Source organism: Eublepharis macularius, chromosome 4 (genome assembly GCF_028583425.1).
Source record: "Eublepharis macularius isolate TG4126 chromosome 4, MPM_Emac_v1.0, whole genome shotgun sequence".
NCBI classification, from domain to species: Eukaryota; Metazoa; Chordata; class Lepidosauria; order Squamata; family Eublepharidae; genus Eublepharis; species Eublepharis macularius.
In genome coordinates, this window is record NC_072793.1 from 48742874 (window position 1) to 48761536 (window position 18663).

General features: G+C 45.7%; 1 protein-coding gene across 2 annotated transcripts in view; it reads left to right on the forward strand.

Moving 5' to 3' along the window:
* MAN2B1 (mannosidase alpha class 2B member 1) overlaps window positions 1-18663 on the forward strand; it is a 30408-nt gene that overhangs the window by 7641 nt on the left and 4104 nt on the right. For both annotated transcript variants that reach the window (XM_054978463.1, XM_054978464.1), the window contains 17 exons: window positions 2011-2153; window positions 2391-2507; window positions 3413-3495; window positions 4479-4599; window positions 4787-4865; window positions 7601-7710; window positions 8492-8599; window positions 8782-8898; window positions 9722-9940; window positions 11370-11467; window positions 11672-11789; window positions 13603-13721; window positions 13789-13890; window positions 14561-14648; window positions 14937-15017; window positions 15409-15645; window positions 17535-17684. In XM_054978463.1, the coding sequence (XP_054834438.1) occupies window positions 2011-2153; window positions 2391-2507; window positions 3413-3495; window positions 4479-4599; window positions 4787-4865; window positions 7601-7710; window positions 8492-8599; window positions 8782-8898; window positions 9722-9940; window positions 11370-11467; window positions 11672-11789; window positions 13603-13721; window positions 13789-13890; window positions 14561-14648; window positions 14937-15017; window positions 15409-15645; window positions 17535-17684 (2090 nt within the window). The remainder of the gene's footprint in view (window positions 1-2010; window positions 2154-2390; window positions 2508-3412; window positions 3496-4478; window positions 4600-4786; window positions 4866-7600; window positions 7711-8491; window positions 8600-8781; window positions 8899-9721; window positions 9941-11369; window positions 11468-11671; window positions 11790-13602; window positions 13722-13788; window positions 13891-14560; window positions 14649-14936; window positions 15018-15408; window positions 15646-17534; window positions 17685-18663) is intronic.

Consider the following 18663-nt stretch of genomic DNA (forward strand, 5'->3'; position numbering starts at 1 on the left):
GGGTTGAGAATTCCTGGATCCTAAATTTGGGGGGGGGGGTTTGTAATAGGTCTAAAAGTTATTAGAATATTGACTACCTTATTGTGTCTGTATAATATGAGCTCTACCTTTCAGTTTCAAAGATTACTCTTGTTTTTGTTGTGTGTGCTATTGGTTGCAGCCAGACTCTCCAGTTTATTAAGAGCAGTGATGCTCACTCAGTGGCTCAGAAGCCCCATGTGGCTCTTCTGAGCACCATTCCCCAATGTAGCACCTGCCTCGTGTTTCAGGGAAGTGGACAAAGCCCTTGGCTGGAGGGGTTTGTGGGTGGCAGGTGGGTTCCCACCTTGAAAAAATTGCCACCAGAGGAACAGGTAAGCTGCAAGCCTCCTTGAGCTTCAGGCTTCAGGCAGTATATATGGGATTTTTTTCTATGGCAACTGTGAATGCTGTTCTCCGTGAGCTCTGAAGTGAGTACCATTGATTGAGAGCATTCGTCAGAGCATTTGTCACAGAAACCTTACTGAAAACATCAACACTGTGCTACGGTGATGGGGGTGGTGGTGGAAATAAGGCAAATTCAACATGGGGGAGTTATGAAAGAGTTTGCAGTTCTAATAATGCCTTTATACTATGATGTAACCACATTTAAGAATACAGTGCAACTAAAATGATCCAAAGTGTTGGGGCACCTTTGCTGAAAGGAAAAGCCAAAGCAACTGGGTTATAATAGTTTAGAAGAATATGACCAAGAAGGGATGACAGTTATTTATGAATCATGAATGGTGTAGAGAGGGGAAAATGTTCCTCTCTTGTAATGTTGGAGCCTTGGATCACACAGTGAAGCTGTCTGGTTGTAGTTTGAAGGCTAACCCTCAAAAGAATCATAATCTGACACATTTTTATTCCACACATCTTCCAAGGAGCTCAGGTTGCATACATTGTCTCCTCTATCTTGCCCTCAACACAAATCTATGGGAGTATTCGTGTGTGGGAATAACGAGCCCAGGATCACCTTGTGAACTTCACGGATGAATGGGAATTTGAACCCAAATATCCACAGTCCCCACTCAAGCCAACACATTTCACTAGCTCTTAATAATGTAGTACTGGCAGTAATACTGGACAAAACACTCAAATTGCTGTTGAGAATTCACAGAAAGGTCCAGTAGAACAGGACGGACATACAAGCCCAATGCAAAGAACTCCATAGGATGCAAAATACCATTCACCAGGATAGTGTTCTGCACAATATGTGCTGTGACAAACTGAAAGCCAAGGCAGAAACTGTACAAATGGAAGGGTACCATTAACAGGACATGCTGACAGAGTCAAGGTGGTATGTGGGCTCATATGGGAAGAGGCAGTCCTTCAGATATGCTGTTGCCGAGCTGTGAAGTATTTTGAGTTGAGCCCAGAAGTGAATTGGAATCCAGTAATTGTATGGAAGCTCTTCTTTTGGGGAGTGGAACATGGCTAGTGTAGGTGCTGCCGTGTAGACAGTAGAACACCTAAGCATGCTTGCACTAACATTACCTCATGTCAGTACTGTTACTTCTCTAGACCAACCAAAGCCTCTGCTCACAATTCCTTTCCTAACCTGGGTCATTGGATTTCTTCTCCTCCCTCTCTTCTAGGGTTGTCAAGTCTGGGTTGGGAAATCCCTTGAGATTTGGGGGTGAAGCTTGAGCTGGGCTGAGTTTGGGGAGGAGGCTCAGCGGGGATGTGATGCCATAGAGCCCACCCTCTGAAGCTGCCATTTCATCCAAGGGAATTGGTCTCTGTAGTCTGGAGCATCAGTGATAGTTCTGGGTGAACTCCCCGCCCCACAAGAAGGTTGGCCGCCCTATAGTCTCTTCACCGCTAGTGTGCAGCATGTTGATGCCTTCTTGCCTTCCTCTGAATAAAGATGCTCTTTCTCTTTTTGTAGTTTTAAATAATTGAACCTAACCATGGGGTGAGGTGGTTGGGATGGAATACTTAACAAAACGTGCATTGCCTTTTCCTTTTCTCTTGACTGTCTCCTGGTAGGTGTCCTACCAAATGGCTACAATCCTCCAATGTCTCTCTGCTGGGATCAGTCCTGCTCTGATGACCCCATTGTGGATGAGGACAGCGATGAAAACAATGTTCAGAGTCTAGTGACCTATTTTCTAGGGGTTGCAGCTGCCCAGGTTAGAGCAAGGAAATAGGGTTTGGGAGCCAGGACTCCTTGGTCCTGTCCTTAGTCCGGGTTGAGTGTTGGTTGGAGTGAAGATAGGGAGGGTGAAGCAGAGTTTGGGATAGTAAAGAGTAAAGAAAAACAGTGGCATGTTTCCAAGAGTGGCTTCTTGCAGGTAACAAGGCATGGCTCTTGGGGTAAGGTGACCACTACTAACCAATTTATCAATTCTCAACACTGTTCCTTGCAGTCCAAACACTATCGCACCAACCACATTGTCATGACAATGGGCTCTGATTTCCAATACGAGAACGCCCAACTCTGGTACAAGAACATGGACAAGCTGATCAAGCACGTCAATGCGCAGGTACCCTGGCGTTACAGCGTTGACTCTTTTCCTAGTTTATAGCCCATCCTCTCATAGCCTGGTTTCCTAAGAACTTTATTCACTCTCCTTGGGAGGAGCCAAAGAACATTCTGTGCTCTGAAACGGCAGTAGTCATGATAGGTCAAAACCTGGGTTCTCTCCCGTAAACAGAATTCTGCAGCAATACTACATATAAACATCAAATTGAGTTAAGGATCTTGGGAAACCCCGTTTCCTCCATAAGGTATATAGAAGTAGTAAATCCAATTTCAAATGGTGCTAGAATGGTCATTGGATTGTGCCATCAAATCATGTGTGCTTGTGCTTCCTTTTTATACCATAGGTAAACTGAGACCTCTACAAATATATAAACACAGAGGTGCACATCTCCTCTATTGCCTACAAATTCCATTTTTGCCAGGAGAAACAAACCAGGGGAGAGGCAAAGCCTCTGTCCGCCTTCTTGTTTCCCTCCAGACAGGCCTGGACTTGTGGAATAGCCTCTATCCTTGTTCCCCTCCAGCCATAGCAATAGTGTTGTCTCCCTTAGAGGAAGGAGAGAGATGGTTTCTCCGGTTACTGCAGTAGGCTCTGTGATCTGGAAGCATTACTGTATTACATGGTAGCTACTTCTGGCACTTTTTTGTCTATGCCCTACATTGGCTTATCATCCGTTCTTTCTCACCTATACCCTTCTTTCTCTTTAAAAAATGTATTTTATTGAAGCCTCTCAGTTGGCGTACTGCAGAGAGATGAGTCAGGCTGTGCCAGGGCACAAGAAGTTAGTAAAGAGCAGCAAACGACAGTGTTTCAGATATTAAGCTTGTTCCTATAGTCAGAGCTCTATCAGTATGTCCCAGGGCAGGGTACATTTGCCTGCTGATGTCCTCATTTCTCTCTTCCAGCAACTCCGTGGGAGCCACGTCCATGTTCTCTACTCTACCCCGAGCTGCTACTTGTGGGAGCTGAATCAGGCAAACATGTCCTGGTGAGAGGGCTGGATGTGCTTCAACACTGTCCTTGCATCAGGAGCGATTTCTGTGGCTGTCCCTAATTTCACCCCTCCTCCAAGCTTGCATTTAATTTATTTCTACCCCAGTGAGACCATCCCTGTATGGTCTGGGGTTTCAGCATTGCAAGAACTGGCTGCTTTCAAAGTGGAGGCCTCCAAAGAGCAGGAGTGATCAGAGATGTTACAGGCCCAAAGCCCTTCATCGCTGCCGTCATTTAACTCCTGCCTTGATACTTACTTTCTGGCAGTGGTGTCCTCTGCCACATTGGGAATCTGGTGCACCACTTCCTACCTGGAAAATGTACCTCTCATTGGGAATTAAGAAGTGGGCTGAAAAGTATTGAAGCAAACCCTTTGGAGCAACTTTGCTCCCCTCACTGGGAAAGAAGTCTGCCAGGTCCTTCTTCTTGGGATTCTGAGCTCTTTCTCCAGTGAAGATGTTCCAGAGGACATCATGGCCATCTGCTAAGTAACAACTGGAAAAAAGTCCAGCCCCACAGGCTGAAGAAGTTGCCTGCTGCCAATCTACAAGAAAGTATGAAATTTAAATCGATGACCCAACTGTTAGTGTAATAAATACTGACAAATGTCTAGTACCTTGCATAGAGACATCCGGGTATGTTCAGGGAGCTAATTCTATGCCATTTACTGGATTTTTCAATCAAGCACTTTTTAGTTTCAATTGTAGGGTGTTTGATGTTACTTCACTCTTGTACATGGGAGAAATAGAGGTAGAGGAGGCACACAGGCTGTTGGTAAAACAGTGACTGAAGAGGGAATTGGTTTTCCAAGTTGTAGCTCCTTGCACCCACTCTGGTCCTTTTCTTCGGATTCTCACCAGCATTAAAGACAAATTTGAGCGGGGAGGGGGTGAAGTGCCATCTGCCGAGAGATGGCCCTGCAGGTGTTGTGACTAATGCCTGTGTAGAATCTGGCTGATAGAACCTTACGTTGGACAGGTCTGTGAAACAAGACGACTTCTTTCCATATGCTGATGGCCCCCACCAGTTCTGGACAGGCTACTTCACTAGCCGGCCAGCTTTGAAACGCTATGAGCGGCTCAGCAACAACTTCCTACAGGTTTGCATGCACACTGTATTTTTGTTCTCCTTCCCCCAAGCTGAGGCCCAGCGTTCCTTGTTTTTGGTCCAGTCTTGATCACCGACTCCTTAGGTTCAGTCCCTATTCCTGCTTTGTTCCTTCTATGTCTGCCACTATGTGGTAGACAAGAATGTCACACTCTGATGCTGCTTTTTCCTTTTTGCAGGTCTGCAACCAGCTGGAGGTGCTGGCTGGCACACGAGCGAATGTGGGACCTTACGGCAATTCCAGCAGTTCTGAGCTGCGTATGTGAGGGCGATCTTGTGCGTGTGTGGGGGGGTGGGGGGTGGGAGAGAATAGATTTCACCCTGACCTGATTTTGATGTTAGGACAATTTGTGGTGACAGCTGGCAAAAAATTTCAATCGGCATCTGATCTGACTTAGGCTTGAATTTAGGGAGGTGGAGAAGAGAGCGATACCACTAGAGGGCACTGTGAGGTTGTGAGTCCCGGTTTGTGATCTCTGTACCTGGGACCAATGGTAGCCACTGTCAGGAGTCATGCTAAAAGATCATTTACTAGGGAAGTGGGCCATTCTAAACGCTAATCTAATCTAGACACTTGAGCTGGATTCTTTAATTCTAATATTAAAACTCAATCATACAAAGAAATAAATCCAATGGGGTGCTTCAGTAGGTAACACCTGAAAATCTCGCCCCTTCCTCGGCAGTTGGGATGAAATCCTTGAGGATTGTATTCCTCACCCACTTAACTTTCTGTCACAAACCCACGTCTCAATCTTGGGCTGACCTTCCGCTACCCTGAGGTAAAACTTCTCCTCTCTAAGCCTGTAAAGCTGAATACTGGGCTGGAAGCCTTTAGTAGCGTGGTTGATGTTAAGCTTCAACTTTATTTCTTGTCCCACCCTTCAGTAACATATAAGTAGTATGGTTACCCAGCCAAGTCCAAGTAGGGGAAAGATCAGGGGTTTGTGCTTCCTTTAAACAGAAACGGTCACACAAGGATTGTGGAGATTCAAAAAGAAACAAAAGGTTTATTTACAAGTTGCTAAAATAAGAAGGCAGGTAGGCAGGTGTTTGAACTGAAGTAACAGAAAGGTTTTTGTATAGAAATTTCACTGGTGTGAGGCACAAAACACTTGGTATGATTCTCAGTTGCTGGCTTTGAGAGATGTTGATGTCCTTAGACTTAAAGATGTTAACTTGAGTTCTTTTAGAGGTTGGCACTGCCTCACAAATGCTCCACTTTTAACACACAGACACAGCACGACTTCCCCTCCTTTCTACCCACTTCCTTGGCCCACTATAATTCCCAGATCTCTTGAGTCTATGCAGGAGTTAGTGTTGTCTTTCCCACTTTAGTCCAAGGACTAAAAGTGCTTCAGGAATGTACTGATTTCACTTTAAAGGGAACTCCTTCCCTTCCTTCCTCACACAGAGGACTCTCTGGCTGACCCTCTCTGGTCAGAAGCCAGACACCAACCCCCTTCGCTCATCAGTTTACTTCAACTGTCAACCCCTCAACATTCCATCTCCAACTGGCATTTCAGGCTAGCCACATTGGGGCGGGGGGGGGGACATGTCAATCATCCTCTTTACTGTCTTGCAATCCCAGTTTTTGAAGCTGAGTCCGTCACACTTTCCTTTCCAACTTTTAGGCAAAAGTGTCTCCTGTTCTAAAGGCAATTGAAACTATCACTTGTGAAGCAGGCAAGGGAAGAGGGGGATGAATTGGTGTGCAAGTGAACTTTTCCCTCCTTGCTTGGTATTGAATATGCATGTTCTTGGTTCACCTTTAAACCAAAATGGATCATGAAGTTGAGGGGAACGGAATTCTCTCCATCCTTCTGCTTTATATTGCTGTGCTTGGGTGACTTCAGCGTTCTATTTCCCAGTTAACTTTTGATAAGCTCCTGTGACCCATGCACTCTGGTGTTATGAGAAATTGCCGCCACCCCAGCTTTCTTTATATGAGGGCGGCCTGTTTCTCTCCCTTCCCCCTCACACCTGCCCCAGGCTAACAGCGGCTTCGATGGGTGTGAAAGAGACAATGTGCCACTCTTCACTGTCTGTGCATGAAATTACAAACATTGAGAGACATCTGTTCTCTCACATGGAGAGATTTATCTTATCCTTTGTCATAGTGTGGTGTCTTGTGGTGGGATGTGTGTGGCTTTAGTCTTCCCCTTGTTCTCACCCTGCCTCTGTTGCAAACCTGCTGGTGAGATTTTGACTGAATATGGATAAGGGCACGTGGGCTGCTTATTACCAGTGGGTGAAACTCTGGCCTTTTGCCTCTGCTTCTCCCTTGCTTCCCAACTCTGCAGCTCTGCCTGCCTTCCAGCAAGTACCTGCTGTGCTTCTCCTCCTCCATCTGTCCTGCTGACATGTGCAAAGAAAGTATTTGCTTCTGTCCTCTGCAGGGTACGTGAGCTGCGTGCCACTGGCTTGTTATGATGAGGGGGAACCATAGCTCTGGTTTCTTCTACCCACAAGTCTTCAAAACAGACCAGCTGCCTGTTAGGGGATAAAGCTGTAGTCTCTGCTCTGTTTTCCCTACAAACCCACTTGTGCGCTCCCTAGGGGATCCCATCCTGGTGCTGTATTTTTCTTGCAGGGTCAGTCATGGCTGGTCACAGAACAGCTCAGCTGTTATCTAGAGGTGGAAAGCCTTCCCAGGACCACTGAGGTGATGCATTCATTGGTGGAAAGTGCACCAAAAATGCCACCTTCTCAGAGACCTGTTCCTGACATCCCTGTCCCTTGCCTGTCATTTCCCCCAGCTTCTCCAGCCCCACCCACTGCCTGTGAAACTGATTGCATGGCGACTGTCAGATTTGTAAGGCATCTGCCTACACCTGACCATTGGTTCAGATTCAGAGTAGTTCTGATACCTACAAGTGGGCGTTGTTTACGTTGCATCATTGAATAGTAGAGTTCCACCTAAGCCTCCCTGCTGTCTCTGTTTGCAAGCCTGGGGGATCCCTTCTTCATGCTGTGACATCTCCATTTTCTTGCAGGCAAGGCCATGGGAGTTGCTCAGCATCATGATGCAGTGAGTGGCACAGCGAAGCAGCACGTGACCAACGATTACGCCAAACAGCTGTCTAGTGGTTGGGACGCCTGCCAGGTATGTGCCAGAACACTAGTAGCATACATGTCATGTATGTATGTGCAACCCTGTGAGAGGGGAAAGGAGGGTAACGTTGCTGCCTCTTCCTGCCTCTTCCAGGATTATTGTAGCTGTTTTGCTCTGGATCTTATTAGTGTTCTGTCAAGAAACATGAAAGGGAACAGTAAGATCTGCACGCTGGACAGCAAAGATTAGAATTGCCTCTGGCTAAGGAGATGATTTTATTCTCCACTGGACATGTGGAACTGGGTAGTGCAAATTAGAATCTGTTGATTTCCCTACTTTGTTCCCTTCATCATGACTGCCTATAAGAGCACATTAGTGCCTGAATGGAGCTTGAAGATTCTGCACTGATGGGGTATTTACAGTGAGCTCTGACACCAGGGTAGGTTCTCTAGAGCCCCTACCCTGCTCTTTACAGTGGCCATATGGTTGTCTTTTGAGTTATTTTCAGATTACATGGAAACAGATGTGTGGCCAAAGAATGCATGATCCAGCAACCTTGCTAAAACTAAGCTGTTCTAAGTCTAGTCAGTGCCCAGAACCTGAACTACAGTGCCTTGAGATACAGGTGGGCGATATAAATGCAGTTAGATCAAGAGATCAAGTACAGCTTGTGCTTTTTCTCTTCCCCTCTCCTTTAGTGTAGAATCAGGATCTGTTCTAACCTCAGAACTTTCTGTCTCTATCACGAATTCCTCTTGCTGTGCTGTGTGTATCACAAGGTACTCTGAGGCAGAGATGGGACACTTACTATGACCCTTTTTCTTTTTTGCAGGTTGTGATCAGTAATGCCCTGGCCAGTATTGGTGGCAGCAAAGAGAACTTCATGTTTTGCACATACCTTAACATCAGCATCTGCCCTCTGACTGAAGCTGCCAATAAGGTACTGCCTGATCCCTCATTCCGTTATGGGTCCTCATCTGGGTCTGTAGCCTCCCAGTTTAGCCATAAGAGCCAAGGCTTGCACTTTGGAGTTCTCCAACTAGCTCCAGTAGTCCAGTGGAGCTCCTGTGTGTGCCCCTGTATGCCTGCCGTTGACTGGCACACTGTTTTTTGCCCATGCAGTTTATGGTGATGATCTACAACCCTCTGCCACGCCACGTGAACCAGAATATCCGGCTGCCAGTGAACGGAAGCCATTACTCAGTGACGGCTCCTGATGGTCAGCCAGTTCTGAACGAGGTAGGAAGCAGGCAACTAGAGTTTCTTGTAGAGCTGGAGATGATGTTTCATACAAAACTGAAGTGAGCGTGGCTTGGTATAACACTGCAAAGCAGAAGTTTTGTGATGATGGAGCTGAAGCGTTCACTAGTGGTTGGTGGGAAGAGGAAGTCCCATGCAGAGCAGCAAAAAATAAAGCCAATCCCTAAACAGCAGAAATTGTTTGGTTTTATGCAAATTAAAGAGCCAAATGCCTGCCAATCACCCCTGTACTTTTGATCTTATTGGCCAAGACACTTCAAGGGGAAAGCATGTTTTGTTCCTGAAGGGCAGTTGGGTAAAACACTGCCTTCTACACATTTATATGAGAGACCCAGTTTGGTGTAGTGGTTAAGAGCATGGGACTTTAATCTGGAGAACCTGGGTTTGATTCCCCACTCCTCCACTTGAAGCCAGCTGGGTGACCTTGGGTTAGTCACAGCTTCTAGGAGTTCCCTCAGCCCCACCCACCTCACAGGGTGTTTGTTGTTATGGGGATAATAATAACATACTTTTTAAACTGTTCTGAGTGGGCGTTAAGTTGTCTTGAAGAGTGGTATATAAATGAATGTTACTATTATATCTTCATGAAAAACTAATTCCTATTTCAAATGGAGGTGCTTGGAATATCTTACGGGGCTCAGGGCTCTGAAGGCCTCTGTGGTTATGGGGTGGGGGGGGCATGTTGAAAAATGTTCATGGACCTATGCAAAGATATGTGGCTTCTGCCTTTGAAAGGTGGACATCTCTTTCAGGCTCTTGGCTTGAGCAGAATAATGAATTGAGCAAATCTGTCCATTGCTAGGTCATCCCTGTATCAACCTTCACCCGTTGTGTGCAGCGTAATCGAGGCAATGCTATCAATGAGCTGGTATTCCAGGCATCCGCTCCACCTCTGGGCTATAGCTCTTACACCATCTCCAAGCTGCCTAGCAAGAGCTTGGCCCACTCCAAGCTACTGAAGAGGCTGTATGATCAAACCCTGCCTGGAATGCAGCATCTCTCTTGGGGTATCCAGAATGAGGTATGGGCCGACTAGACCATCTCTTTTAGGCTTCCTGGTCAGTATTTTGCTCTTTTCCTATGAGGCAGAAGGCCTTGGATTCCTCTTTTGCGATACCTAAGTGATTCTTGAAAAACTCTCTTTTCCTATTAGTACAGCAACTGATGGGGCTCTGTTGAGGGTGATCTTCAGGTGAAGGCTGTACTTGATGCACCCAGGGGTCAGATCCTAGTTTCCTTTCCTCACCTGATCATCATGAAAGCACAGTTGACTCCTCAGCCTTTGTTTCTTTGACAACAAATCTGGTCTCACTGGGCAGACAACTGCACAAACTTAAACTGTTTGTTGCGGAGGAGCTTTTTGAATTTGTCCTTTCCATGCACGAAAATTGCAATCATGATAGTAAAATGGTGCAGCTGAGAGAGTAACAAAGGTGGTGGGTGAAAAAACATGTTGCTTCTCAAGAGATATCAACCGAAGCTGTTCTGTTGGGGGAAAGTGATGGGGAGGAGCAGGCTTTAATAGATGCCAAATGAAGCCATAAATGTGTCTGCATCTCCGTAGCAAATCTTGCCTCGCGTCAGGATATCATCTTGTTCCATATCTTTGTGCCTCTCAGACCCTGCCATTGACATCCAGCGATGGAGAATTTAGGATGCTTGTTTGGTTACATGTGCAGAATGATGCACGTAACAGTACCTGGTCATTCTTAAGATGCCTGTAAATGACATCCCTATGTGTATGGAGCATCATGTTTTATAATTCTTGGGAGTTTTAGTAAAGATTTAAATACTTGTTTGAGGGGGGAGATTGGACATCAGTATGTATAAGGGGTTTTTTTTCATTCCACCTTTTTGGCTAGTCAACTTAGGATACTCTTCATTTCCCTGCCTGAGGCAAGGTCTGCAAGGTATAATAGAGATGAAACTAGAGTCACAATCGCCGTACTCTGTTTCAGCCTTGCCTCTGCCATACCAGCTGTGAAAGTATTATGCTGAAATGCCTTTTTAAAAAATAAATAACTCTCTCAAAAGACAGTTTCCTAGCTCATATTGAAGTTCCCATTTTTCTCTCTCGTCTTTTGGTTATATCTCCTTTCATTTTTTTCCCTCACTAGCCAGTGGGTGCTCATGGCAGCTCTCCAAATTGCAGTTGTTTATATTTGCATCGCCTAGGAGCAAATTATTATAATTTTGGCTGCAAAACAATGTGAGATTTCCACAGCAGAAGGTGCTGCCCAGAGGCAAGATTCCTGGCTCTCCCACAACCATCAAATGCGTAATAGTGTAGGATGAGATGCCCATATGATGTACCTACAACTTTCTCAAATTAAAAACAGTGTGGGATTCTGTTCCTCAGAGCGGTGTTCCCTGGCTTAATCTACTCCCCCTTTTCCTGATCTCGTTTCCCACTGGGAATGTTCAGATGATGTCTCCTCCTCCTCCTCTAGCATCTGCGGGTCCTGTTTGATCCCAAAACCGGACTGCTGAAGGAGATTCAGAACTTGGACAAGAGCATATCGTTGCCAGTGTCTCAGAACTTCTTTTGGTGAGTTGGGATACTAGGTTCCACTTTGAGAAGGAAGGAGCACCCGAGTTTCGGCAGGAAGGCCTCTCTGTGATCCTGATACGAAATGGTGCTCGTGTACTCCTGGCGGGGGAACACTAAGGATGACCTGAACTATCTTCCCTTCTCAGAGTAATTAGAAACGCAAGGCCTTGGTCATTTCTGCCTGTTAACTCACTTCTGTAGGTATAATGCCAGTATTGGAAACGACGACATCAGCCAGGCATCTGGGGCCTACATCTTCCGTCCCAACGCGTCTGAACCCTTCCCTATTACTGAGGGAGTCCGCTTGTACAAAGTGAAGGTAGGAAAAGGAAGGGTTCCTGCAGCAGCACTAATCCTGACTTGAGGGCTTGGCTTGAGCAGCAGGGTTATTCAGTACACACTGTGCCCTGGAGCAGCCTGAATGGTAATTTAATGTAATTTGAATTGAAGATAATTCCTCCCCACCCCCCCACCCCCATGCCCTTTGCAACAAAACAGTTCTTGGCTTTCAGGCAGTTGATCGACGAGAGAGGCACAAAATGGGCCTTCCTGGGAAGACAATGATGCCAGTGAGAACACTCATTCCCATGTAACCACCTGCCGCACCTCTGGCAAGAGAATAACAGGGCCTCTCTCAGGGACTGAAAAATGTGGGCAGGCTCACATGGGAGCTGGTGGCCCTTGAAACCCCCTGCTCCTAGATCACTTAGGGCTTTAGATATTAAAAGCAGCACATGGAATTGGACTTGGGAACCAAGTGGGATCCAGTGCAGTTGTTTCAGAATTGGTTTGGCACACCTGTGACGGGGAGAGGGCGTAGCTCAGTGGCAGAGCATCTGCTGTGCATGAAGAAGATCCCAGCATCAATCCCGACATCTCCAGGTGAAAGGAACAGGTGGTAGGCTGTGTGCTGTCCAAGACCCTGGAGAGGCACTGCCAGGCAGGGCTTGACAGAGCTGACCTTGATGGACCAAGGGGCAGTCCCAGTATCAGGCAGCTTCATGTATCCATGTAAGTAACAGGGCAGCTGCATTCAGAGCCAGAACTTGTTTGGAACTGAAAATGCTTGACTGACTGAGATCTAGTGGCAGAGAATGGAAAGGGAAGCATCAGAAAGGAGATGTTTACTGGGTTGGGAGAGAAGGAAGGGATTTGCAAGCTCTTGCAGTCCCCACTTCTACTTCTTTTTTATTAAGCATTTACATAATACAAAAAAAAAATAAGATGTTGCTTACAAGGTAACAAATTTATAATACATACATAGTATACAGATATAGTGCACACAAAAAAAGATTCTACATTACTCTATCAACCAGTAGTTATTCTTTAGCTATTCATATATTTATTATAGATTGAAAAAGTTCTGTGTTAGGCCAAGGGTTGCTGGTTTCAATATATTCGAAAAAAGGTAGCCATTTTTCCATGTAGTTTGTGCTGAATGGGACTCACTTCTACTTCTTATGGATGAAGGTTGTGCTAGGAATGGCTTTTAAGTCAGTGTTCTACCATTTACAACCAGAGGCTTTTGTGGCAGCAGTTCTGCAAAACCTAAAACATACAGGTAGGCTTGTCAACCTCTAGGTAAGGCCTGGTGATGTCCCAGAATTATAACTGATCTCCAGACTACAGAGGTCAGTTCCCCTGGAGAAAATGGCATCTTTGGAGGGCTGACTTTGTGGTGTTATACCCTGCTGAGGTCCCTCCCTCCCCAGAATCTCCAAGAATTTCCTTTCCCAAAGCTGGCAGCCCTACGTACAGGTGCTGTGGGAAATTCTGTCGTAGCTTGGGGCGACCAGAATATGGAGGTGACAGGTTTAGTTTCTTGCTAGCATTCAAGAGGTGGCTCATGGGATGAGCGGGGAAGGAGTATTTCTCCTTGTCATCATACAGCTATTACAACGCTCCCCCTTGGTTTGACAGTGTCGACCCCTCTCTTTTAAACCAAGGCTTCTCATGTACTGAGTGACTGAAGTCTGCCCAGTCGCACTTTGCTAATGGTTCTTGCCTGTCTAGGGGCAACTGCTATAGTCTCCTTTTAAAGTGCTTATCTTTTTGTACTGCTTCTGTTGGTGCAGAGGGCTCCTCCTTGATGCCAAGCAAGAATAATATTTGCATATGTTTTTACCTGGCAGACCCAAGTGGTACAGGAGGTGTACCAAAACTTCTCCAGTTGGTGCTCCCAAGTGGTACGGCTCTATGCTGGGCAACCATATATCGAGCTAGAGTGGACAATAGGACCCATCCCGATCGGGTGAGCATTGGAAGTTGGGCTGAGGGCCCATGTTGGAGCACCTCTCTGACCCCTGTTTCTGCCACAGAGACGGTCTTGGCAAGGAAGTCATCACTCGCTTTGATACAAATCTCCAGACAGATGGGCGTTTCTACACAGACTCCAATGGGCGTGAGATTCTAGAGAGAAGGTACTGGCAATGGGGTAGAGTGAGACTTTCTGGCATGGACCTGGCCTATTGTAGGCTAGAAACAAAAGTAGTGGAGACTTCTGTTCCCAGTTCAGTGGAGAGTGGGATGGGGGGTAGTGTGGGAATTAAGAGCATGAGCAGTGAACTAGCTAGATCCTGGCTCAAAACACTCTGCTCCAAGTTTGAGTGGCCTTAAAGTCATTTTTCCCCCCAGCCCCAAATATAATAGCATACTGCTTACTATAAGTAAGCATTACAAAGTAAGCATTGCTAAGAGAACATATTAACACTTAAGAACACTCTGCACATCTATTTTTACTGCTTTGGAGGTCTATGTATGTCTGTTTCTTTTCACTGCATGTGTTCTTTTAAGTCACATTGGATTGCCTGAACTTTAATTGGCTGACACTGCATTTTTTAAAAATCCCATCTTCTTCCAAGGAGATCAGGGTAGCAACCAAGACGGTGCTCCCCCCAACACACACACTTTGTTCTAACCTACATCATGGGTTTGTTGTGAGGGTGAGGGTGAGTGGCCCAAGGACAACCAGTGAGCCAAATGAACCTGGGTTTGTTCAGTTGCTAGCCTGAAATACTGTAACCGGTGAAGCAAATCAGGCAAGCAAGAAGCTAACATACTTTTCCTCTTCCATTGGCTTCCCTTTGGTAGGCGGGATTACCGGGCTACGTGGAACCTGAGCCAGACTGAGCCCGTGGCTGGCAACTATTATCCTGTGAACAGCCGCATCTACATCAAGGTAATGGTGCCCCCTGGTTGCCAATAAGCATGGCTGCTCTTGGGGAACTCCACCTTCCAGTCTGCAAACTGTCTTTCGGGAAAGGTAAGAGACAGGGTGCAGCTTTCCCTCCAGGGTAGGGCAGGGCAATGGCTGAAAGTGCCCTAAGGGTTTATTCTGGTACAGTTGGGTTATTGGCAGTAGTATCTTGACCTGTAATTCTGCAGCATCTACCCAGTATGGATCATCTTTGTCACTCTTACCACACAGGTAGCTCTAACCTTGTGCTTTTCTTTTTGTGCTCTCCAGGACCAGAAGGTCCAACTAACAGTGCTGACGGACCGTTCGCAGGGAGGCAGCAGCACAGCTGATGGCTCTCTTGAGCTCATGGTAAGCACAGCAATGCTTCTGGATGGAGGGAAGTTCGTGATTCCTGCTGTGGTTTCAAATCCTGTTCACAGTCATGGCAGCAACCAGCTGTTCTGTATTGCATTTCCAAGAGCTGCATTCCTGTACTAAAATATTAGGCTTTGAAGGAAGAAGAAAAGCCACAATGAAGTGGGTGGAGGTGGCTAGGCAACTAGGAAGTGCTGGGCAACAAGTGCTGTGGGAGCCACTCTATCAGTCACACGGAAGTCCAAAATTATTGTGGGTTGGACCAGGAGAACAGAATTTCTCTGTCCCAAGAATCCGCTTGTACTCCATCTTACCTATCTCGTAGTGCCAGGCATTATAAGAACTACCCTGACTTCCATCCTTTCCCTTCTCTACTTGCATCCAGGTACATCGACGGCTACTGTATGACGACAACCGGGGTGTAGGGGAGCCACTGCTGGAACCTGGTATTTACCATGATGGGCTAGTGGTCCGGGGCCGCCACCTCATCCTCCTAGATACTGCAGAGTCCTCTGCTGAGCAGCACCGGCTGCTGGCTCAGCAGGAATTCATGGCACCCCAGCTAGTGCTGGTACCTGGCGGGGGACCTCCCTACCAGCCTGGCCAGCGCAGCCTCAAGCAGGTGAGGGAAATGTAAGAAAGAGGGCATAGTTCTCTGGCAAAAGTAAGATTTTGTCCCCATTCAACGTGGTGTATTTGGCCGATAAAGCCTTGTATTGAGAGAGGATATACTAGCTTGGTGCCAAAGTGTATATTTAATATGCAAAAGGTGCTAGGCCTACCTGAGGAAGTCAGGAGAGCCCCCACTCTCCTGGCTTTCCACAAATGATGCAAAACAGAATTATTCGAAAAGGCTTTTTACTCAGATAGGAGGGCTGTATTGCAGGGATGAAGTCTCAGATGCTTCACTAATGAGTTCAGGACCATAGACTTCCCCATGTTGCCTTACATACTAGCTGCTATTTTAAATATGTACTCCAGTGCACTACATGCTTCATGTTGTCAGATGTTAGTCCTAGAATGGATTTATGTTCTGTTTCAACTTCATGTTTTCTATTATCAGTCCTAGAATTCATTATGTTCTGTTTCAGCATTTCTTCTACTCTGTATTGGATCCTTGCTAATGTTATGTCTTTGTAAACTTGTTTATATTTACCCAGTGGCATTGATTATGGAAATGTCCTTGACACTCTATGGAAATGTACTTGATACTGATTGTACTAAGCTCGTACTGTGTAATCCGCCTTGAGTCTCAGTGAGAAAGGCGGACGATAAATAATAAAAAGGTGCAATCCAGTTAAAAGACTGCAGGTTGTATGGATTGGGAAAGACCTCTCTCTACCTGAAACTTTGGTGACCTGTTGTCCAGTTAGCATAGACAAGACTAGACTACATGGGCCAGTGATCTGAATAGATATAAAGCAGTTTCATAATTTAATCGATTAGATGTAGTATTGTCGAAGGCTTTCACGGCCGGAGAACGATGGTTGTTGTGGGTTTTCCGGACTGTATTGCCGTGGTCTTGGCATTATATACTGGACAACACTTCCAACTACTTTGTCAGACTGCACAGGGAAGCCATTGAAATTCACAAGCATAAGCAAAACTTCAACAGGAAAGAAGAAACCTTAAGAATGAACAGAGCATGGTTTCCAGTTCTGAAAAACACCAGGCTAACAAAACACTCTATACTCGACAATAGCCCTGCAGAGAAGATTAGCACATCAAGCACCAATCCATATGCAAAAGAACCTCCTCAGGATACAGTGAAGCCTCCCGCTATTAGCATTCCACACCCTGGGAAACTCTTACAGGATGACTCAGCTCAACCCCACCCCTCCTGAGTAGATACAAATGACCTGCCAACATCTTTTCCACACTGTGACACTGAGAGATCTCTGTCTTTTGATGCTACACCTCTGAAGATGCCAGCCACAGCTACTGGCGAAACGTCAGGAACTATAATGCCAAGACCACGGCAATACAGCCCGGAAAACCCACAACAACCATCGATTAGATGTAGTGTTTTAAAGTTTTAATGGTATTTGATACTTGTAATTTTGTTATCCGCCCTGAGCCTGCGAAAGCAGGGAGGGCGGAATAAAAATGAAATAAATTAAATTAATTAAATATGTTCAGGTTTGTCCTGGGTCCAGCCAACCTTGGGTAGTGTATGTCTGTACGAGCGTATCCCAACCAAGTTTTCTGCTTTGATTATAGTTAAGCCTTTGTAAAAAGAAACAGCTACTTTTGAGGGATTGTAATTTTAAAATGTGGTTCTATATTCAAACTAAATACTTCTGAAACTTGTGTATAGACCTCCTGTTTCATGGATTCTTATTTTAATGTTTTGGAATTGATTGAATCTTTTAAATTTTTATAAGCCATTGTGAGCTGTTTGTCAGAGTGGTTTATAAAAGTGAACTAAATGTAGTGAATCAACCTTTCTGATTCACCTGGTGTTGCCATAACATGGCACCTGATTCGCCTTCTCTGTGCATCTCTTTCCAGTTCTCTGCTCTGCGACAGGCCCTACCTTCAAATATCCATCTGCTCACATTGGCTCAATGGGAGCCTGACTCCATCCTGATCCGCCTGGAGCACCAATTTGAACGAGGGGAGAGTGCTAACAGCTCCATGCCAGTCACTGTTAACTTGATGGTAGGCCCCTCATTTTTGTCAGTATTTGCAAAATGGGGGTATCAGTGGGAATAATTTATCTCATTAGGCTTATCGATCAGAACAAAGTCAAAAACCACAATGAGAAGCTGTGTTTAGAAAAAATTAGTAGATCATAATATTTGGCATTTTATGTAGTGCTTTTTTGCCAAGTGCCCCATTTTCAATCAGCATCACAGCCCTATGAGAGAGGCTGGCATATAGTAGTGCACCTCCGTTCAACATAACTTAGGGACAGTGGCTGAGAAAATAGTATGCCTAAGGTTTTTTAGTAAGTTGTTGCTGAGATAACAATAATGATTGCACTTGTATACCACTCTTCTAGACAGACTAGTACCCCTCTCAGGAGTGGTGAACAAAGTCAGTGTTGTTATCCCCACATTACAGCTGGGGCTGAGAGAAGTGGCTTAGCCCAGGACACCTGCTGAGCTCATGGCAGTAGTGGGATTCGAACCAGCAGAGTGCTGAGTTGCAATCCAACCACTTAACCCAGAGAGTTCCTGGCTTATATCTGTCTTTGCCACTACACTAGCTCAGAGAAAGCTGCTCTCCTAAGCAGAGAGAACGCTTCAGTTAATAGAATTACGTGAAGTCTCCAATTTTCTGTTGTATGTTTCCCACATGGAGGAGGGTTTGTGTGGTTTCTTTGTTGCTGCTGATACACTGCAGTGGCAACAAGGCTTCCCCATGGCAAGTTTAACTGCATTTTCCCTGCCATGGTTACCCAGAGCAAACATTCCCTGCCACCAAGGCCTTTATTTGAAAAAAAAAAACCAGTAACTGATGTTTCATTGTGGAATTGGTTTGAACCTATCTCAGGTTCTCTGAATACACAGCTTTCATTTTTTAAAAGTTACTCTGTAGTCCTTATTGTGAAGGGTGCTGGAGTTTTTAAAAATTAAAACCTTGGGAATTCAGAGAACATGATATAAGCCCACTGTAATGCTGCAATACTCGATTT